This window comes from Leopardus geoffroyi, chromosome B1, assembly GCF_018350155.1.
Source record: "Leopardus geoffroyi isolate Oge1 chromosome B1, O.geoffroyi_Oge1_pat1.0, whole genome shotgun sequence".
Classification (NCBI taxonomy): Eukaryota; Metazoa; Chordata; class Mammalia; order Carnivora; family Felidae; genus Leopardus; species Leopardus geoffroyi.
This window is the reverse complement of record NC_059327.1, coordinates 164,059,641-164,082,367: the sequence shown is the minus strand read 5'-3', so window position 1 is coordinate 164,082,367 and position 22,727 is coordinate 164,059,641. Positions and strand designations below refer to the sequence as shown.

Sequence of the window (22,727 nt, the reverse complement as noted above, 5' to 3'; positions counted from 1 at the left end):
CAGAGAAATTTCATTGACACTTAGAAACAGCAAATAAATATGTGTATATTATATGCATGTAGAATTCTATAAACGAGTTATTTTGGGAAAGCTGCTTACAGGAATTTTTAATAAATGGTTGTCTCTGAGGAGTAAGGAGGGGTTGGAGGGGAAACTTGCTTTGTAAATTTTTTCACTTTCACTTTTAAATGAAATTTTGTATCATGTTTATGTGTTAATGTAGCAAAAAATAACTAGCTTAAAGATGAAGTAATCTTCTTTGAATAACTTTTATTATCTTAATATTTAATATTTAAATATTATTTAAATATTTCAGTATTTAAACTTTTATTTGAATAATAGCTATTCCCCTAATAATCAAAATAAGACAATTAGGAATACTTGGACAAACATGTAAAATAAAAGGAGAAAATAGAAAACCCCAGAAAAAGGTAACAGATTGGAAAATATGAAACAAAACATTTTGTAACAAAACAGCACATTTGTGATTACAAGGGAAATAAAGCATGCAAAAAAAGTATTTGCTGTGGCCAGATTACAAGGAAAGGGCCTGAGTGTGACTTTAGGGGAGCCAAGGATTTGAAGCAGAGGAATGACATAAGACTTTCCAACAAGCCCTCTAGGTGATTGTAATATTTATCCTTTGTTGAGGACAACCACTTTATACATTTATTGTGGTTTATTATTACTATTTTAAGATTATATATTTTTTTTAATTTTTTTTTTCAACGTTTATTTATTTTTTTTGGGACAGAGAGAGAGAAAGCATGAACGGGGGAGGGGCAGAGAGAGAGGGAGACACAGAATCGGAAACAGGCTCCAGGCTCTGAGCCATCAGCCCAGAGCCCGACGCGGGGCTCGAACTCACGGACCGCGAGATCGTGACCTGGCTGAAGTCGGACGCTTAACCGACTGCGCCACCCAGGTGCCCCTAAGATTATATTTTTAAGTAATCTGTACACCCAACGTGGGGCTTGAATTTGCAACCCAGAGATCAAGAGTCGCCCGCTCCACTGACCGAGCCAGCCAGGCCCTCCTGTTTATTATTTTGTATTGAAATTACTCCTGGGGCACCTGGCTTGCGTGGTGGTGGGGCACGTGACTCTTGATCTTGGGGTTGTGAGTCCAGGCCCCATGTTGGATGTAGAGATTACTTTAAAAAAATAATAAAATCTTTCTCAAATGAAACCATATGATATCTGTCTTTCTCTAACTTTCTCTAACTTATTTCGCTTAGCATAATACACTCTAGTTCCATCCACGTTGTTGCAAATGGCAAGATTTCATTCTTTTTCGTCACTGAGTAGTATCCCATTGTGTGTGTGTGTGTGTGTGTGTGTGTGTACGTATATATACGTGTATATACGCATATATACATATATGGACATATACATACTACATCTTTATCCATTTATCAGTCAATGGACACTTGGGCTCTTTCCATAATTTGACTATTGTTGATAGTGCTGCTGTAAACATTGAGGTGCATGTGCCCCTTTGAATCAGCATTTTTGTATCCTTTGGGTAAATTCCTAGTCGTGCAATTGCTAGGTCGTAGGGTAGTTCTCTTTCTAAGTTTTTGAGGAACTTTGAGGGACCTCCATGCCGTTTTCCAAAGTGGCTACCGCAGTTTGCATTCCCACCAACAGTGCTAATGGGTTTCCTTTTCTCTGCATACAAAACTCAACAGATTAATATGCAGGAAGGGAAGGAAAAATAAGATAAAAACAGAGACGGAGGCAAACCGTAAGAGACTCTTAAATACAGAGAACAAACTGAGGGTTGCTGGCAAGGAGGTGGTAGGGGATGTGTGAAATGGGTGATGGGCATTAAGGAGGGGACTGTTCAGGATGAGCACTGGGTGTCACATATAAGAAGTGAATCGATGGGTTCTGCTCCTGAAGCCAAGACTGCACTGACTGTTAACGAACTTGAAAAAAAAAAAAAAATCTTTAAAAAATAAAAAAAAAGAAATTACTCTATACTCGGTCTTCCTGGAGGGCAGGGACCGTGTTTTCTTAATCTTTAGCAGTTACGACAGTCTATAGCTTCAGTAAATGTTACCTGAGTGAAACTGAGATCTATTGAGGAGTGGACGCTGCAGGACCACTGGATCTAGAGGCTGTGGAAAGGTTGTAGAGTGGTTCCTGTATTCTGGTATTCATTCATTTATTTATTCAATAAATTTTATAAAAGCAGCTGCTCCTTGCCAGATGGTATGCTGAGGTTACACAAGAACTACAATAGCTCTTACTTTTGAGGAACTTAGAGGGAAAGGCAGATGAGCTGGGACTTAACACAGATGTGCTAAGTGTGAGAGAACCACTCCTAGCATTGCTGGGGTCACAGAGGACCGCCCCTCCCAGCCTCTGCAGGTGGGAGTCAGGAAGAGCTGGAGGGCTCCCGTCTGCTTTCCCCTTAAAGACTGAATGAGTTGGCCAGATAACATGGGGAAGGGAGAGGAAGATGGGCCGAGGCCAGAAAGAACAGTCTGGTATGGGGTGTGTGGCAGGACCTGTGTGCAGAGCAAACCATAGGTAAGTATTTCTGGGTCTCAGTTTTTATTCATTTAATGATATTTATTGATTCATTTATTTTCAAGAAACTTGATTTAAAGGTGGAAAGAGGAAAGGAGGCACTAGATCATTGAGAACCTTATTTGGTACGGTTGAGACTTTGGACTTTATCTTCAGGTGGTGGGAGCCATTGAAGGATTTTAAGCCAGCATGGGATTTGTGTTTGGGATGGCTCCTTTAGGCAGCTGTGTGGAGGAGGGGCTGGGGGGTACAGAGCTATGGAATTAGGGCGATCCTGTGGAGACCGCTGTGGTCATCTGAGTGAGAGAATAAAGCCTGAGCAGGTCAGCACGGGATAGGTACAATGAAGTATTTGGCAGGAAAAACGGGCAGTACACTCGGTAATTGACTGGATGTGGAGAGTGTAAGAGAAGGGAAGAGTCCAGAGTGACTCCCAGGTTTCTGTTCCTGCTGGTGCCACCAGTGGGACAGAGTACAGGAGGATAAGCAGGCTTGGCATGGACAGATGGTCCTTCTCCGTGAGGTGATGGCTGAAAATGTGAAATGCAGGAAGAGGCGTGGGACAGAAGCTGAGTTTAGCTGTGGCAGTGAAACAGCAGGTGGGGTAGCCGGGCAGTAATGTGGTAGACAGTCCAAAACTACAGGGGGAAAGCGTGGGCCTGGAAACTCGAGCATGGTTGAAGCTTGGGCGAAGGTGTAGAATGGACCAGACCAGGGTTAAAGATGGAACTCTGCACATGAAATCTAACAAGCTGGGAGAAGCGAAGGAACACATTAAGAAGCCAGAGGAGGAGAGAAGTAGGAGGGAAACCGGAGGGAGGGTACTTCTGCGAGCCGTGGGAGGAGGCAGATTTTGCAAAGAATTGCTTCAGAGTTTCAGATACCACAGAAAGGTCAGATAAAATAAAGATCTGACTGTCGATTAGATTTGGCAGGTAAGGTGTTATTGGTGACCTTGGCAAGAAGTTTCAGGAGAGAGAGAGAGGAACAGAAACCAAATTGCAGTGGTTGAAGAAGGAACAGGAGGTCAAGGGGAGACGGACCATGCAGGCGAACGGTTCTTTCGGGAAGAAGCGGAGCTGAGGCCCGAGGTGGAAGAGGCTTTTTGGCCTTACCAGGAACAAAAAGACTACTGGCTTTTCTTCTATGTAAAAGAAACGACTATGTTATTTCCCAGTTAATTTTATAAAGAACATTGTGTGGTTCTCTGCTATGTTTCCAAAAATTATTACCAAAATCAGGCAGAGCTGTACGCTACTTTAAAGAAGCAAAGTGGCCTTATCTTCAGACAAAAATTATGTGTAGCCTCTGTCCGTAGGTCGAAAGGCATGGCAATACATTGACAGATGATTGTGCAGAGCCGAACCCTTTAAAGAAGTAACTGAAATTCCCGAATATTTTTCACTTTACACTTGGTGATTTCTTTTTTTCAGAAAGGAGTTCTGGCCTGTAGGTATTATTTGATTTTCGTTTATTTTCATAATAAATATTTCAGCAGTGTAATATCACTGTAGTAATAATCATGTACGTGGTGAGATTTAATTTATGTAAGATTGCATTTCATCGCAGGTACTGATGATATTGTAGGTCCTGAAGGCATGGAGAAATTTTGCGAAGACATTGGTGTTGAACCAGAAAATGTAAGTCTAGCCTATTAAGTTGGGCAAATCGGTTGATTATTTTTCTTGTCGTTTGTCCCTTGACAAATAAAGCAACAGTAAAGAAGGAATGGTGTGTTAGTTTTGTGAGGCAATCTAAGAAACAAGTTTCAATTCTAATTGGATTTCTAAGCAAAATTTTTTTGTTTTAATTGGCATGGTGTAACTAGTCAGTCATGTTTTCCTCTTGTTTGTTTCTTGTATCTAAAAGGTACGATAGTAAAGTAATTAAACTAGATGTTTAGAAAGTGTTATGGGCATGTGTACCTCCCGTGAGAGATGAGCTGGGGGGCCGAGTCATAGTCTATTCTGTACCTTTGTCCCCCTCCCTAGTTGTTCAGCATAATGTAGAGTTTGTCCAGATTTTTGAGTAATTAATTATTCATAGGGGTTTGGAATAAGTTGTAATTATCAAGAATCTTTCATAGCTCTTTCACTTCCGATTAAATTTAACTCCGGGATTGCTTTTTAGTATAAAGGCCTTAAGTATTTCCTTTAAAAATTTTTTTTGAGAAGTTATTTTATATGCTTAATTATTTTTCCCAACCCTTATCGTCATGTTATTTTTGAATATTTTTTTCCTGTTCCTACATCATCTCTCTTACACTAAAATGAAAAGTTATGCTCATACAGGTGCCCTGGTTCATTAACTATGCAGTTTAATATTGCATTAGCCTCCAATTTAACAAATATGTCCAAGGTCCTAAATGAGTTTATGATGGGGAAGAGATCACAAGAGATATCCCCCTCGTATAGACTCTTCTTGGAAGATAGGTGCTGCCCATGCACATATGTCATGCTCTTAAAACTGGAAATTAAGACTTCACACTTTTGGGGCGCCTGGGTGGCTCAGTCGGTTGAGCGTCCGACTCTTGGTTTCAGCTCAGGTCATGATCTCACGGTTTGTGAGCTTGAGCCCCGCATCGGGCTCCGTACTGGCAGAGAGGAACTTGCTTGGGATTCTCTCTCTCCCCCTCTCTCTGCCCCTCCCCCAGTCGCTCTCTCTGTCTCTCTCAAAAATAAATAAATAAACTTTAAAAAATTAAAAAAAAACAAACCTCTAAAGACTTCACACTTCATTCTTAAAACTTTTCTTATCCTTGACATTTGTATGCCTCTGTCCTCTCCCAACTCCCTCCAACACCTTACATTTTCTAAAGAGCCTTTTGCTCATTATGTGGATTTTTGTCTTGTAGTTTTTTATTTTAATGTGATCTAGTTCAGTATCTTAATGAACTGTTCATTTTGGTATAAAGGTTTGGGGAGAACTGCCAGTAGTATTTTGTCTGATCTTGCCCATAGACTAGTCATAAGCATAGAAAAGAACACTTCAGGGGCACTTGGTGGCTTGGTTGGACGTCCGACTTTGGCTCAGGTCATGATCTCGTGGTTTGTGGGTTTGAGCCCCTTGTCAGGTTCTGTGCTGAAAGCTCAGAGCCTGTAGCCTGCTTCGGATTCTGTGTCTCCCTCTCTCTCTGCTCCTCCCCTGCTCGTGCTCTGTCTCTCTGTCTCTGTCTCTCTCAAAAATAAACATTTTTTTAAAAAGATTAAAAAAAAAAAAAAACCAAAACACTGGCTTATGAAAGAAGTTTCCTGATGACAGCTGGGCCAACGTTGGCAGACTGTTTTCTGGACTGAATAATAAGAAGGGCAAGAGTGAGTTGGACCTGAGAGCAGACCCAAAGGTTCTCTCCCTCTCTCTCTTAAATTTTTATTTAGTTTTGGGAGAGCGCAAGCCGGGGAGGGACGGGATCCGAAACAAACTTTGCGCCGACAGGCTGACAGTAGCAAGCCTGATGTGGGACTCGAACTCACGAACTGCAAGATCATGACCTGAGCCAAAACTGGATGCTCGACCAACTGAGCTACCAAGGTGCCCCAGACCCAAAGGCTCTGCCCAGGGGACTGTCATCAGCATATGATCAGAGGTGGGCAACAGGGCCGGAAAGGGAGGAGATTGGGAGGCCAGGGTCAGGCTGCAGGTGTGAGAGGCACTGTGTGAACATTTATTCTCAGAGGCCTGGAGGCCTGTCAGGTGGGAGGGAGGGCTGGTATTGATTCTAACTGAAGAAAGGCACAGTTCTTCAAATAGCAGTACTCCGTAACAGAGAGCTGCTGCTGTTATCCTTTTGGGGGGCAATGGTGTCCCTTAGTTCTCCTCTTAGGAATAGAACTAGACTTAACATGTTGAATCACATTGAAGACTAGGAAACTGAATTCAGAAGATTCTATTTTTTTTTTTTTTAACGTTTGTTTATTTTGGGGACAGAGAGAGACAGAGCATGAACGGAGGAGGGGCAGAGAGAGAGGGAGACACAGAATCGGAAGCAGGCTCCAGGCTCTGAGCCATCAGCCCAGAGCTCGACGCGGGGCTCGAACTCACGAACCGCGAGATCGTGACCTGAGCCGAAGTCAGACGCTCAACTGACTGAGCCACCCAGGTGCCCCACAGAAGATTATTCTAAAGTATTTATTACTGTACTTCAGTTCTAAGCTGCCATTAATAGAAGTTGTATATCATCACTAAGAAAGAAAAAATGTTGCTAAATAAACTCTGATATGCATGCATTTGGAACGCATCCCAATTTCAGAAATGTTAACGTTTGAAAAATAAGAAGTAAAATTGTTTTTAAAGCCTTGTCCTCATTGTTGAGTTAGCACTTTCAAATACTTTAAAGTACTTAAAACCTTCACCTTGCCTGATATTTATAGCCTAGCAAATTTAAGCAGGTTTGTAAAATTCAAATCTACTGTCATTTACTACGGCCACAGCAAAACCTTTTGTTTGCCTAATTAGCTTCCTTATTAGCTACATAAGAAAAGTCCATTTTGTGTAAAGAAATACATGCATACTTGTGTGTGTTTCTGTGCCCTAACCATTTTTTTTTTAATTTAACAAGTGTTTATGGAACTTTAAATCTTTCTTATTGAGCATTTAGTATATATATTGTTTGAGAACATAGGAAGTTTGAGTTCTAGAATGTGGGTTAGGGGCGCCTGGGTGGCTCAGGCGTTGAGCATATGACTCTTGATTTTGGCTCAGGTCATGCTCCACATCCGGCTCAGTGCTGACCATTCAGAGGCCGCTTGGGATTCTGTCTCTCTTCTCTGCCCCTTCCATGTGCACACGTGCTCGCTCTCTCTCTCTCTCTCTCTCTCTCTCTCTGTCAAAATAGTTTTTTTAAAACTGAAAATGGGGGTTATTTCACCTAGGTAAATTGTTATGTGGGAGTCAGAATTCCAAGAAAAGCTGAGGGATGAGGGGAAATCCACCAATGTGTAAATATTTGGAAGAACATGTGTGCTCTTTTGGGGAAGTTTGGGTCTCTTAAGTTAAAAAATTTTTAACGTAGGGGCGCCTGGGTGGCTCAGTCAGTTGAGCTTACAGCTTCGGCTCAGGTCATGATCTCGTGGTTTGTGGGTTTGAGCCCCGTGTTGGGTTCCATGCCGACAGCTCAGAGCCTGGAGTGTGCTTCAGATTCTGTGTCTTGTCTCCCTCTCTCTCTGTCCCTCACCTGTTCATGCTCTGTCTCTCTCTGTCTCAAAAATAAATAAACATTAAAAAAAAATTTAAAAAAAATTTTTTAACCTATTAAGCAATGCTGTTTTGTGATGGTGTGCATATGTAGAAACATTGGTTTACTAATCAGTGCTAGCAATCTACCTAGTAATCTAGATTGTTTAATCTAAAAAACCTAGTGACTTTCAAAATTGATATGTACTGATTTAATTGAGATTTGATGAAAGGGCTTAGAGATTCAGTGGGTTCTCACTGCTAATCACTTCTAACCTGGAAAACCATAGAGTCAGCATCAAGAGAAAGCTTTTCATTAATCTTGCAGTTATAAATTAGACAAAGCTGGACATTTTTAGTCCACAAGCTAGCTTGCTGGCAAACGCAAGGACCGACTTTCTGAACCTCCTAAATAGTATTGTTCTGCAGTACTTAATTTGTGTAGTGGCTTTCAGAGGCCAATTAAATCATCTGGAGTGATTTCTAATTGACTGCTTGCCTTACTTTTTTCATGTTACATCATCCCGATTCCTTTTACCACCATCGCCATCTGACCCAGTGGGGCACGTGGGTGATAGATTAATGGCTGGGTTGGTTCTTCCAGTCGTCGAAATGAAGCCTTCAGGTCCTGTGTAAAGAAATCAAATTAGCTGCCAAATGTGGAACATGCCAGTCCCTGGCCAATTTTCACAGATCTATTTTCTTACCATTGATTTTTTGTTTGTTTGTTTGTTTGTTTGTTTTGTTACAACAAATGGAGATGTAGCCATTTAGCAGTGAATATGTGATCCCCAGGTCAGGACTTGGATGTCCGTTAGGTGTGGCCAATGAATGTCCTGAGGTACGCAGTCCCACAGAGTGGCAGGATGGTCCTCGGAAATCCCTGTCCCTCTTCTTTACTCTCTTCTTGGATGGATGGCCTCAGCTCTTTCCCTCTGCAGAGCCCTGGATAGTTGGAAGCTAGATGCGCTTTTGAAATGTAATTTTGTCTTTACTCCTTCAGGTATTTATTAAACTCACTGGCAGTATCTCTGTGTCATCTTTTCTCTAAAGCAGCTAAGTGACAAGCAGTGCCATAAACTAGAGTTGTTACAGTTCCTGATGCCTACAGAGTTTCAGAAGATTCACTAAAAGCAAGAGTGGCGCCCCGCTGAGAAGTGATTGGGCCCTGTCACTCATCCTGTGCTCATTCCAGGCACAGTGCTATTTCAGTGGGATGTTGGGCCACTTTACAGTAATTTTCTTCAGTGTGTATAGTTCAACTCACAAACACTAATGTATTTGTGGTACAGCTGCATTATTGTATATGACTCACCACTTACCTTTTTATTTTTCAGCCCTCTGATCTACAGCTTGCTCTTTTCACTAAATCTTGGAGGTTGTTCCCTATTTGTACTGATAACTCTACTTCGTTTGTCTTAGTGGCAGCATAGTATTCCTTTGTATAGAAAGTATTCAGCAAGGAAGTATATACTTAGTCCCTGATTAATGTTTGGTTGTTCTCATTCTTTTGCTGCTATAAATAATTCTGCAGAAAATATTGTTGAATATACATCTTTGTGTTCGTGCACAGGTATAAGTTATAATATAACTTTCCTTAAGTGGACTTGCTGAGTCAAACACTGGTTTTAATTTTGATAAATATTGCAGAATTGCCCTGTGGAGAGGTTAATGGCTTTACATTTCCACCATTCTGCATCATAAGAGTTCGTGTCTCCCCAAGCCCTTGTCAGCAGATGAATGACCAAACTTTTGGATGTTTCCCAGCCTAGAACTCATTTTTGAAGTTACCTTGTTGGTATTTCAGTGACTAAACTGCGGTGAACAGAAGCATTTGGAGAGTTGTTAGTATGATTAATTACTGAGATCTGTCGTTCTGATTTGATTGGTCTGTTTTTTTGTTTGTTTTTATACAGGTAGTTATGCTTGTCCTAGCTTGGAAATTGGATGCACAAAACATGGGTTATTTTACTCTGCAGGAGTGGTTAAAAGGAATGACTTCTCTACAGTAAGTCCCGCGGCTGCCCTGGTCGGGAGGTGGGGTGGCGTCCTTGCACTCCCCAGCTGGCTACCTCCTCCCTGGCGGGTCAGGAACCTGGGTTGGGTGACTGTAGGAAAGGCGGGTGATCTGGCAAACTTCACCTGTGGCTATAGATGTAAAGGCCAAATCCCATTTTCATGATGAAGAGAAGACAGTATGCATGAAGTTTTGCAATTAAAATTTTTATATAATGTGTATTGTTTATTTTAGTATTCTTCTAGAGCAGAGCTGCCCAATAGAAAATAGACCAGCCTGTCCTCTTCTCACAGATGTGAGCCACATATGTAATTTTAAATTTTCTAGCAGTCCCATTAAAAAAAAGTTAAAAGAAACAGGTAAAATTAATTTTAATATATTTTATTCAACTCCAGATATCCAAAATGTTATTTATTATTCAGACATGTAATCAACATTTTCAAGATTTATGAGCTGTTGTACATTCGTTTTTTCATAGTAAGTCTTCAAAATCTGGTACATATTTTACATTTATGATCCCTCTCAGTTTGCATTAACTGCATTTCAAGTGCTTGATGGCCATGTGTGTCTAGTGACTGTCATATTAGCACAGGCTTAGAGCTTAAAAAGCAAAGGCCTATCAGCATCTGGTTTACAGTTAGGGAGAAAAAGTTGACTGAAGTTTAACTTATAAATGAAAATATGTATTTTATATATTCTGATTTTACCTTTGGGCAAAATTGGAACTTCATTCCTCCAGTGGTTAAAAAATAATAATAAAGAGTCTATTTGTGTTACCCAGAATGAGAAAAAAAACAGTGGTTTTATGCGTTCATTGTGTGTGTGTGTGTGTGTGTGTGTGTGTGTGTGTGTACACAAAGTTTCATTCAAGTAAACAGTTGTTACTCTGTATTCTGAATTGAAGGATACAGTTGAGATGGGGAAGTAAATATTTCAGTGGTACCTGAAGATGAAGAGCAGATTATTAACATAGTAACTTTGATCTAGGAATGACTCTTTTTTTTTTTTTTTTTTTTACTTTTACTAGGAATAATAGACTTTGACATTTACTGGATTGAAATTGGAGTGGAAATGGTTTTATGGTTTTATTCAAATAATTTTGGAATTTGCCAAAATTGTTATCCATTTGTTATCGATAACAATGCTTGATTTGCACCATGCTTTAGTAGTTCATAAGTCATTTTGCTGCTTTTCCATTTGAGCCTCACGGCTGCCTTCCTTGCGAGGAAGACAAATCAGGCTTTATCCTGCACATTTTACAAATGAGGAAACTGAGGCTTAGAAGGGATACATGGGATACATGATGTGTTAAAGTAAGTGGCAGAAATGGGAAGAAAACCCAAGACTTCTGATCTTTTTTTTTTTTTTTTTTTTTTAATGTTTATTTTGAGAGAGAGCACAAGCGAGCAGGGGAGTAGTAGAGAGAGAGGGAGAGAGAGAATCCCAAGCAGGCTCCACACTCAGCACAGAGCCCGACGTGGGGTTTGATCGTAACCGGAGATCATGACCTGAGCCAAATCAAGAGTTGGATGCTTAACTGACTGAACCACCCAGGTGCCCCAAGACTTCTGATTCTTAAGTCACATTCTTCCTTTAACAACTGTTGTCTGATGGCAAATGAGTTTTAGATAAAGCCATACGCTTTCCTGTCATCATGCTCTAGAATTTTAGGGTTAGGTCCTTTGAAATCTCTTTAAAAATTATGTTCGTCATGTTGGGAACATCTCCTTAACAATTTTAAGTCTACTAACTTTCACTGTTCCCCCGCCTTTCTTAACTGCCTTCTGAATAGAGCACATAATGGCTGCACTTTTTAAAGGGGGGCCCGTGTAATGATGAATGCATGGCCATATCAAGATTTTATTTCAAGCCTTCAGGGGAGGCACCATTAGTATGTTTCGGGCACATTTTCATTTGTCTTAAGAGGCTATAATATCCATTTTTAAGTAATTCTAGATTATTTTTTACATTTGCCTTTACAAAAGAAGGTTACACACTGCCGGGCCTTTCCCTTGCGTTTTGAGGGCCACACCACCTGGGAAGTATGCAGTTTCCTGGGAGGTCTGTGTAAGTTCAGGGAGGGCAGAGGGGAATTGCAGGGACCCCACCCCGTAGGTTCTTTGTTGGGAACCCTGCTTGCCACTCAGTGTGACACACACGGGGGCAGTTGGGTTCCTCTAGGGTACTGCCACTTGGTCCTTGTAGTTCAAGATGAGGTGACAAGCTGGGTCCACTCTAAGGGCAGGGAGGAGCCTGCTTTCTTCTTGTGTGATACGAAACTCGGAGACTGGTTTCCTCATCAATGAGGAAGAGATCATTACTCAAAACAACCTTTAAGGTTCTCTATAGTTCAGAATAGTCGGATTGCAAGTTTTAAGAACCTCCACTCCCCCTCCCTTAACCTCCCTAGATTCATTTGTTCAGCAAGTGTTTGGATGGCAGCGATGTGCCAACTGCAGTATTCTGCATCCTGGGGAAATAAAACTCACGAGCAAGACAGTCCTTTTGGGGCAGGGGCTCAGAAGCAAAGCTCAGCCAAAAGATCCAAAAATAGTAAGGCCACTTCTCTTTATGCTTCTCGAATTGATTACATAAGTACTGTATTTGTAAGGTGTCCACACCCGGTAAATAAGAATACTCAGAGACGAATATGCTCTAGAGATAGAAAGTAATCTGTCTACTGAATTGCCTGTTTTGTCTTCTAGTTTGGATTTTTGTCTTTTTTGCCCTTTTTTGGTTTCATTAAACCTCTCTGGAATTAAAGTGTATGTGACAATCCCTGTATTTATAATAGAATATTTGATTAAGATGCTAAGTTTGAAGAAAATGGTTACTGGACAGAGGGAGTGGAGACTATGCTCTGCTACTCCCTGGGTGTCTCTGGCAGCACGTCTAGAACCAGGAAAGGGAAGTGATGCTCTGTGACTCCCACCTGGGCTCTCAGAACTCCCATCTCCTGGACACTGGGGAGGGGAGCGAGCTGTGTGCAAGCCCCACCAGAGCCAGTGTTTTGGAAGTGCTGGAAGGAGTGATGGAGGGCATCTGGCGGGGGTGGGGGGGCGGTACGTTCATTCCACGTTCTGTAGCTCATTCTCAGGAGAAGGCACAACTCATTTTAGTGGACTGTTTGTTTTATCGCCTTGTTCCAACACGTGGGTTTAAGGTTACTTCTAATGAATCAAACTTACAAAGCTGTTTAAGCTAAACAAAAGTGTGTTAGACTTGTAGCTTACTTTGCATAGAAGTGAGGATTGGCTGGAAAAATACCTCTGGCTAACTGAAGGGGTGAAGGCCTTTCCCCAGGGAATGGAGAACTCCTTTTGGTTTTAACCTTTGGTGCTTATTGTCCCGATTTCTGGTGCTTCTGAATCTGTAACAGGAGCAGAAGTCACGGAAGAAATGATCCCACAGTATGGCCACGTTTTGTTTTGGAAAACGGTGCTCTTGAGCGGTGTGGCACTATGTCACTCAGAAACTAACAGGAGTTTTCTTACGTGTGATACACCGGAAAGTGGGGGTGGGGAGGGGGGAGGGGGCAGGGGGCAGGGGGGAGGCTGAAGATGTGGCTGCTTCCTGAAGTCCCCGGCTGGTTTGCTTCAACTTCCCAACAAGCCAGTTTCTTCACTTGATCTTGTTGAGTGGCCACTAGATGGCAACCTGTAGTTCGGACCGGGTGACTCAGAGGCGTGTTCCCTGCTGGGGGTCACTCCAGAGGCTCTGTGGGTCAGGGCCCTCCCCCCCCCCCTTTTTTTTTTTAAAAAAAAAAAACGTTTATGTATTATTGAGAGACACAGCATGAGCATTGGATGGGCAGAGAGAGGAGGAGACACAGAATACGAAGCAGTCTCTGAGCCATCAGCACAGAGCCTGATGCAGGGCTCCAATTCACAAACCGCAAGATCACAAACCGCAAGACAGAGTCAAGTGGGACGCTTAACCGACTGAGCCACCCAGGCGCCCCGGGGCAGGGCCCCTTTTAAAGCAGATTAAACTCTTTATTGATGGTAATAGCTCTAACACGTGTAACTGTCTTTATTACACACATGAAGTGAAAATTTTACTTTGGTATTTTATGCTTTACTCCAGACAGGATCTCTGAGCATCTTAAGACAAATGAAAACGTCTTTCAGGGGACATCTTTTGCCAGGGTGGCAGCTAGACTCCCAGCCATGCTATCGAACTTGCATTTTGCCTTGTGGTTCTACCCAAAGACTCATGGCTACTTTATTTTCTTTTAGCTATGTAGCAGATGTCTAAATGAGTGCTCTCTGCCCTTGAATCTGTTGAAACAGACATCTGTTCTTCTTCTTCTCATTGGACAGGACTAAACTAAACCCCCTGCCAAAATCTGGCCAATTTCCTGTGGCTTTGGTCCTTAACCTTCCTTTCCAGTGAAGAGGAGAGACCTCGGCCTTAAATATTTCGGGGTTAGCTGGTTTCTCTCCTCTTTGACCCTCTGCCATATTGTTAATAAAGTATCATTAGTTATTTATGTATACAGTAAAAAAATCAAACCATACAGTAGAGTCCCCAGTGCAGAGAAGGCCCTGCTCCCTTCCTGCCTCCTAGACTCCAACTTCCTGCTTTCTCGTGTGCCCTGTTAGCTTCTACCAGCCCTCTTTTGGGGGTTGGCGCTAGATCTCTAACTAGGCTATCGGCATCTCTCTTTTTTTTCTTCCCCAGCCTTTCTCCACGGAGATTCAGAGTGAATTTTTCAAGATGCAAGCCTGATTGTGGTCTCTCCCATGGTTGGAGGTGGCTTCCAGTGTTTCTAGGATTCAATTTAAAAAACAAAAAACAGTATGGACCACAAAACCCTTTATGGCCTGGCCTCACCTCCCTTTCAGCCTTATCCTGGAACCACTTCCCCTCTTACTCTCTTCCGTTTGGTCACAGTGGGTTTCTTTAGTCTTTGAGCTTGGCATGCTCCCTTCTGCCACTGGGCCTTTGCGCATGCTGTTCCTTTTATCTGGAAAACCCTCTGCTCCAGAAATATCCTGTTTCTGCTCTCAGCCATTAGCTAACATTTCAGTCCCTTAAAGAAGCCTTTTCTGACTTCTTAAAACAGGTTTTTTTTTTTTTTTTTAACATTTATTCATTTTTGAGAAACAGAGTACAAGCGGGGGAGGGGCAGAGAGAGAGGGAGACACAGAATCAGAAGCAGGCTCCAAGCTCTGAGCTGTTGGCACAGAGCCCGACGCGGGGCTCGAACTCACGAACTGGGGAGATCATGACCTGAGCCGCAGTCAGATGCCCAACCGACTGAGCCACCCAGCCGCCCCTGCCTTTTCTGACTTCTAAAACAGTCTAATTGTTATCTTTTTTAGTTTTCAAACATCCGGAAGAAATACAGCACATTCTAAATTGTTGTAGATTCATAGAAGTGAAACATTTACTCTAATTTTTGACTTTTAGGTATTTTATTATCTCAGTAGATTATGGGGACTATTTTGTAGTTAGCTACAGAAAGAAACCTTTACAAATTTATTGCTAAAGATAGATCAGTGTGCTGATCTATGATGTGAACGTATGAACGGTATTTTAGTTTATAAAGTATATAAACTGTTTACGTTGATACTACTTTTACTGTGTATTACTTATGCTTAGCGGTAGGTGAAAGCCCTACAGGGGAACACAAGAAAGCTCGTCCAGCATTGAAAAGCTTTGATTTTGCTGATGGAAATGGTGACTCTTGGTTCTCATTTTTAAGGGCTAGATATGAGGAACAGAAAATTAGTTTGTAAAATTAGCCAATCAGTCTGCTTCCTTAGGAAAAATAAACAGTGTGTCCCTTATGTGTAAAAACAGGTTTTCATCACCAAAGCTCCCTGGAGATATAGCTGATTTCAAGTCTAGGGTAGAGAAAGTACAAGGTGAGCTGGAATATCTTGTACCACAAGCAAGGACGTGCTCAAAGACCCATGGCACATGTCAGAAGGACACTGGCACCAGCCTGAATGGGCCACTGCCCAAATGAGGACGATTTGTGCACCAAAAAGAATAAAGGCAGTAAAAGATTATAACACTGAATAAAAAGCAAAAATCCTTAAGTCCAGAAAACGCAAAAGGTGGTGAGTAGAACTCTTCTTTATAGAATAACTTCAGCCGGTAAGGGTGATAGAGTCAGAAAAATCACCGTTTTGCATCTTCAAATGTAAAGTCAATTCGGGTGGTATCACCAGTGGAGGCTAACACCACCGGATGGAAGGTTGTTCGGGAACAAGATTCACAGTCTCAAGATATCATCCCATAGATTACATACTGTTTCAGAGGAGGGAAAATACCCGTTCATGGAGAATCTGGGGGGTGTTACCTTAACTGAATGAGTCCATTTACCGTGACTCCTAATGGGACAGACTGATGTTACAAGTCCTCTCATGGGGTGCACTGAGAAGGGCCTCACAAGCAGCGTTGTCATAACCATTTAGCTTACGTATAATCAGAGGGAAATTATCTGACAAACGGAGATTCTACAAAACAACCGTTCTCAAAAATGGCATTGTCAAGAAGGAAGAGAGGTGACACCCTTCTGGAGACTAAGGAGATATGACAACTAAAAGCAATGCGTGAGCCTTGATTGGATCCTGGATCAAGAAAAAGCATCTGTGAAGAAAATTGAGGGAACACTGGGGAACTTTGTATATGGGTTGTATATTAGCTAAGAAAGTTTACACTGGTAGAATATTAGGAGTGATGATGGTATTTAAGTGTTTAGGAGTGAAGTGTCATCATGTTAGTAAGTTACTTTCAGGTGGTACGGAAAAAAGTGCACGTGAGAGCACAAATGTGACAATGTGTGTTATGAACTGAGGGGATGGGTGTATGGGTGCTTGTTCATCATTCTTTCCGTTTTTCTGTACATTTGAAATTTTTAAAAATCAAAAACGTAGGGAAATGGGTCATCATGAATGTGTTGCAACTCCAGGGTTTTATTGTCTTTTGGTATTCTGTTTCATGTTACTGCCCCAGTTAAGAAAAAAACTCAGGTTATAATTTGCCTTTATTCTGTTTTTCTAGATGTGATACAACAGAAAAACTCAGAAATACTTTGGATTACTTAAGATCATTATTAAATGATTCTACAAACTTTAAACTTATTTACAGATATGCATTTGACTTTGCACGGGTGAGTTCTCTGGAGCCTATCCAGATGTTTCCCTCTCCTCCTGCCCTCCCCCCCTCTTTTTTTTAATTGCCTTTTGAGGTTTGTTTTTACATGCTGCAAGCAAAGAAGGTTGAGTAAGTTACTCCCAGGGTGCTAGTTAGGATTTCTTTCTACATGTACGCTTTCTACACTAACCCTGATTCTGGGCAAAAATGTAGTTTGTTAGCAAAAAGCTATGGTGCCAGACCTTGAATAGCTCTTGCTATTGGCTGAGAAGTAATTTATAAACTGGCATGTAATAGACACTTTTCTAAATGTCGTTTAGATAGGCTTAGAAAAGCTTTTCATTCTCCTGAAACAACAAACCTTCACCCATTGAGTTATTGGAGTAAACTGCAGATCTGATTCTGTTTCACTTCCTGTATTGTATTTGGAAATCGTTTGAATTTCTGACCTAAGCTAATTGCAATGAACATTATTCAACCCTAATTTCCAGTCGTCATTTTGAAAAGTGAGCATCTTGTTGGTCACATCGTGAGGCTGGGCTAAGTGTGTGACCGCGGTTCTCCTGGAGCGGAATGAAGGCTCAGTTTTTCAGCCTCGTCACCGTAGGCAGTGGATTCTGAGGCACCAGTTGGCATTGTGTTCATTCGCCCGCAGTCCACAGCCCACACGGTCACACTCCATTCAAGAGCGGTGTCGTGTTTTCTGTTAAGTTGGTGTGTTTGGTGCATTCAGGGCATTGGGCTTGATTGATCGATTGTGATTTAAAGCAGAGAATTCAGTGTCAGGTGCCTCCCTTTTTTCTTACCACCATGTTGGTCTTTTTCACTGCTTAACGTGCTTCGGCTCTGCTAGTTCCGCACCAGAGGTTTACCCGACGGTGAATTCTGGTGCATCTGCGGTAGCACATGAGTAGTTCTCTGTGGTGTCCTCATTTGTGCATTTTTGCATTTCTCGTAACCTTCACATAAAATCCCAACCCGTGAAAGTTTATAGATGTCAGAAATGGTATGGTGAAATTCAAATACAGTGTTCCACTAAATGGCATTAGCGTAATCGTATGCAGAAGTTATTTGCCAGATGCTTTTAGAGTAGATACACAGTTTGTAGGATTAAGTATTTCATCCCGCGAGATCGTTTTCCTCCCAAAGTCAGCTGTTTCTTCCTGTTTGGTAAAGTTTGTGTAGAAGCGTTCTACCTTCTCACCAAAGTAAGCCCTGTTTTCCAGCTTTTCTGTTTGGGGGCCAGAGTTGCCCACGTATCTGCCGTAGCCCCGTCGCCAGCCGTGGTCCGTCAGCGCAGCCTGTGCCCCGAGGACTCCTTTGCTCGCCTCTTGTGGCGCCTTCAACCGCAGCCTTGCCGATCCGATCGAGGCCCTTGGTCCTCCTTCTCCTTGCCTGCGCTGCTGTGGTCCCCTTATTCCCGGACTCTGTCACGTCCCCTCCAGCATCACATTAGCAGGGTGCCACTCCTCCACCTTCGGCCCCAGGGTCATTGGGCCGCCTTCCGGCTCGGCGAAGCCTTCAGTTCCCGGTGCCCGGATGTCACGTGGGGCTTCCCCATGCGCCCCCTGCAGCTGCTCTGCAGCCTCTCGAGTGACAGGCAGGGGCGTTTTCGGTCTACTTCACGGAGGAGGAGAGTGGGCTTCGGAGAAGCAGACACATTGCACCGTAGTCACTCTGTCCGCGGCAGTGGTTCCAGGACTCAGACCCGGGTTCTGGCCTCAAGTCCAGGCTGCCGGTCACCCCAGGCTTCCTTTCTCCCACGGCGCCTGTGTTGCGGGGAAGTCCAGTCAGCTCAACCTGCCGCCCGCCGTTTTTGGCCTTTCTGCTTTCTGCCTTTCGTCCCTCCGGGCCTCTGCCCGAGTCCTGTTGGTGCTCTCCCAGCTCTCTCCTGTGTCGGGCGCCTGGGCCCAGCCTCCCGGGTCCTCCTGTCCTGGGGGGTCGTGCGCCTTCGCTGCATACCCTGGCGACCTCCTCCGGCTCGGCCGTGGCGTCTGGGTGGCGTCTGGGTACCACAGGCGTTCGTCTTCTCAGACCGAGCCAGGGACTGTGTCTTCTCTTTCTTCGCATCCTCAGTAACAGCCAGCAGAGGTCTTTGCTTTTGGTGAGCATTACCAGTGAATTAATAAGCCCCTTTATGGAAGGTGATTACCACGCATATTTAATCATTGCCAAATAGATTCAGTTTGGCTAAAATATGCTCTAAAATGGATTTAAAAGATTGTTTTCAATGTTTATTTTTGAGAGCAAGAGAGAGAGCGAGCGTGAACGGGGGAGGGGCAGAGAGCGAGCCGCGCGAGCGCTCGCGCACACACACACACACACACACACACACACACACACACAAACACACACACACAAAATCCAAAGCAGGCACCAGGCTCGGAGCTGTCAGCACAGAGCCCGACGTTGGGCTCAGACCCACGAACGGTGAGATCACAGCCGAAGCTGAAGTTGCACGCTTAACCGAGCCACCCAGGCGCCCCTAAGATGGATTTTTTTATTGAATCCTTTGGTTTGCTTTGGTGTATTTAGCTGTATCCCACAAGATTTGAGATGTACGTATTTTCATTTGCATTCAGTTCAAAATGTTTTCTGTTTTCCCTTGTGATTTCCTCTTTGACCACTGGTTATTTACAAGCGTGTTGTTGGTGTTATTTTCCAAGTATTTAGGACTTCCCACATAAGCCTCCTGTTATTGATACCTAGTTTAATTCTGTTGTGGTCAGAGAAGATACCCTGTGTAATTTCAGTTCACTTAGAGGTATGGGGACCTCATCTGTGGTCCAGAATGGTCTCCTGTGATGAATGTGTTATGTGTAAAACACGTAAAAAGAATGAATATTCTGCTGCTGTTCGGGGAAGTGTTTTATAAATGTCAGGTCATGTCGGTTGATAGTGTTGTTCAGGTCTTCTGTATCCTTCCTGATGTCTCCCTGCTAGGCCCTGCCCGTCACTGAGAGGGGATTGTTAAACTCTCCAGCTCTGTTCCTCCTGTTGTTTCCAACATGGATTTTGAAGCAGATACTAACTAGGTTTAGATCTACTTCATGGTGTTCTATGCTCTTGAAGAATCGACATGTTAGCATCATGAAATGTCTCTTATCTCTGGTAATATTCCTTAATTTGAAGTTTGCTCTGTCTGATACAAATAAAGCCATTCCTGCTTTCTTTTGATTAAAGTCTGCATGATAGATCTCTTTGCATCCTTTTACTGTAAACCTGTCCATGTGTCTTTATTTAAAGTGGGTTTCTTATAGGTAGGATATAGTTTCTTATAGATACCATATACACAGTCTGACAATACCTGTCTTAATTGAGATGCTTAAACCATGTACGTTGAATGTAATTATTGCTATGGTTAAATTTACATCTCCTATAGTATTTTTTTCCTATTTGTCTTATCTGTTTTGTTTCTTTTTCCTTTTTATCATGACTTCCTTGGATTGAGTTTTGTTTGTTTTTTCTAATGATTCCATTTTAATCATTCCATTCCACTATTGTCTTAATAGCTGCATGTCTGTTTCATTTTTCTTGCGGTTGCTCTAGGCTTTACATATACATCTTTAAATTTTCATAGTCTACAAATAATATACTACTACTTTATGTATAATGCAAGAACTTTTATAACAGTAGACTTTCATTTTGCCCTCCCATACTTTCTGCTGCTGTTGTACATTTTACATATATATATATATATATATATATATATATATACACACACACACATGCTATAAATCTCACAATATATTGTCTTAGTCTCTTCAAACTGTTACAACAAGATACCAGAGACTAAGTAGCGGGAATCTATTTCTGTAGAAGGGAGGCTGGGAGATCCAGGATCAGGTTGCCAGCAAGATTAGGTATCTGGTGATTGCCTGGAGCCTGATCCTTGAATGGCTGTCTTTTTGCTGTAACCTCACATGGCAGAAAGGAAGAGGGAGCTTCTGGGGTCTCCTTATATAAGCGCACTAATCTCCAGCCTCGTGACCTAACCACTTCCCAAAGGCCACGCTTTCTAATAACCATCACCTTGGGGGTTAGGATGTCAACATACGAATTTTGGGGGAGCCACAGACATTCAGCCCATAGCATACATTGTTACCATTTTTGGTTTAAATAGGCAAAAATATCTTTGATGCACCGTCTTTGTGCTCTTTATTTCTTTTGTGTAGATTCAATTTTCTTCCTGGTATCATTTTCCTTCTACCCAAGAAATTCCCTTTAACATTTTTCATGGTACAGCTTTTCTGGTAATGAGTTCTCTAAGCTCTTAATTTGCCTTCAATTTAGAAGGTGCTTTTCTGGGTAAAAGATTTAAGATTGACTAATATTCTTTCAGTACTTTTAACAATCTCTCTCCCTTGGTGTCTCGTATAATTTCTGATAAGTCTGATGTTCATTTTTCCTTTGAACATAGTGTCTTGTTTTGTTTTTTATTCTCTTTTCACTGCTTTTCAGCAAGTTGATAATGATATGCATTGGCATAATTTTCCTTGTATTTATTTTGGTTAGGGTTTGTTTAGTTTCTTGAATCTTTGGACATATAGTTTGCATTAGATTGGGAAGTTGGTCAGCTGTTGTTTCTTCATCATTTTTTCCGTTCTCCTCTGCCCTCTGTCTGGGATTATAGTTATACCTATGTTAGATGCTCAATACCGTCCCACAAGGCAGTGATGCCACGTTCAGTTTTTTGGGTCCCCCCCCCCCATCCCCTTTGTAATATTTCTTGCTACATCTGCTAATATTAATCTTTTCTTCTGCAGTGTCTACTTCTGTTAATCCTAGCTAGTGTATTTTTAATTTTAAGTACTGTAGTTTTTCATCTTTATAAGTTCCTTTTGAGCCTTTTTTTATGTTTGTCTCCTCATTATGTGATAATATCTCCTACCTTTGAATATCTAGAACATGTTTATAACAGTTGTTTTAACAACTTTATCTTCTGGTACCATCATGTATGTCGTTTTTGGATTTCTTTCTATTGCTTAATTTTTATCTTGATTATGTGTCGTATTTCACAAGTTGTTTACATTCCTAGTAGTTTTTGTTTCTTTGTTTTTTGATTGGATGCTGGATATTGTGAATTTTATGTTGTTGCTTCCAGGGTTTTCTAGTATTCCTTTAAATAAGGTTTGATTTAAAAATTTTCCTGGTGTATAATTATAGTTACTTGGAGATTGCTGTCAGTCTAGGGGTGATTCAGCTTCACTGTAAGACTCTTTTTGAGGATTCTACCCCAGGCCATGTGTGTTAGGTCCTTTCACTGTAGCTGGTAGGAATGCAGGGGCTTCCTAACCCTGCAGGAACCCTGCCTGCTTGTTTGCCGTGTGATTCCTTCCCCAGGCTCAGGCAGTTTCCTCTTGCACAGACACAGAGAAGTCCTTGGCCAGTGACTAGGGAGACACTTTGTAAATGTCTAGATCCCTCTCTGTGTAGGTCCCACCTTGGTATTCTGTCCTATAAATTATAACCACCTTTGTGTCCTTGAACTCTTGTCTTTTCCAACTGAGCAAGACCACTGGACTTGGTTTGGGTTCCCCCTCCTGTGCTCTGGCCTCAGAGGGGTGTCCCAGCAGTGAGCTGGGATCACCGTAGGGCTTACTTCCTGTCTCCTTTTTCTCAGTGGTCATGGTCCATTGTCCAGTGTGTGAGAGGCATCACTTCATATATTCAGTCCAATTTTCTGGTTGTTGGAAGTGAAAGGGGAAATCTGATTTCTCTTAACTGCATCTTGGTTAGAAGCAGAACTCAAGTTCTTCTTTTAACCCCCCCTCTAACGTTTTCTTTTTTCCTACTAAAACATGACTCCTGGAGGTAATAATGCATAATTAACACAGCAGACCTTTTAAAAATCAAACTTTTTTTTTTTTTTTTTTTAAATTTTTTTTTTT

At 42.1% G+C, this 22,727-nt stretch overlaps 1 protein-coding gene across 11 annotated transcripts in view; it reads left to right on the top strand.

Moving 5' to 3' along the window:
• The window catches only part of DCUN1D4 (defective in cullin neddylation 1 domain containing 4), an 86,350-nt gene that overhangs the window by 51,132 nt on the left and 12,491 nt on the right, over positions 1 to 22,727 (top strand). For all 11 annotated transcript variants that reach the window (XM_045474094.1, XM_045474092.1, XM_045474093.1 and 8 more), the window contains 3 exons: positions 4,107 to 4,177; positions 9,626 to 9,717; positions 16,744 to 16,852. In XM_045474094.1, coding sequence (XP_045330050.1) covers positions 4,107 to 4,177; positions 9,626 to 9,717; positions 16,744 to 16,852 — 272 coding nt within the window. The remainder of the gene's footprint in view (positions 1 to 4,106; positions 4,178 to 9,625; positions 9,718 to 16,743; positions 16,853 to 22,727) is intronic.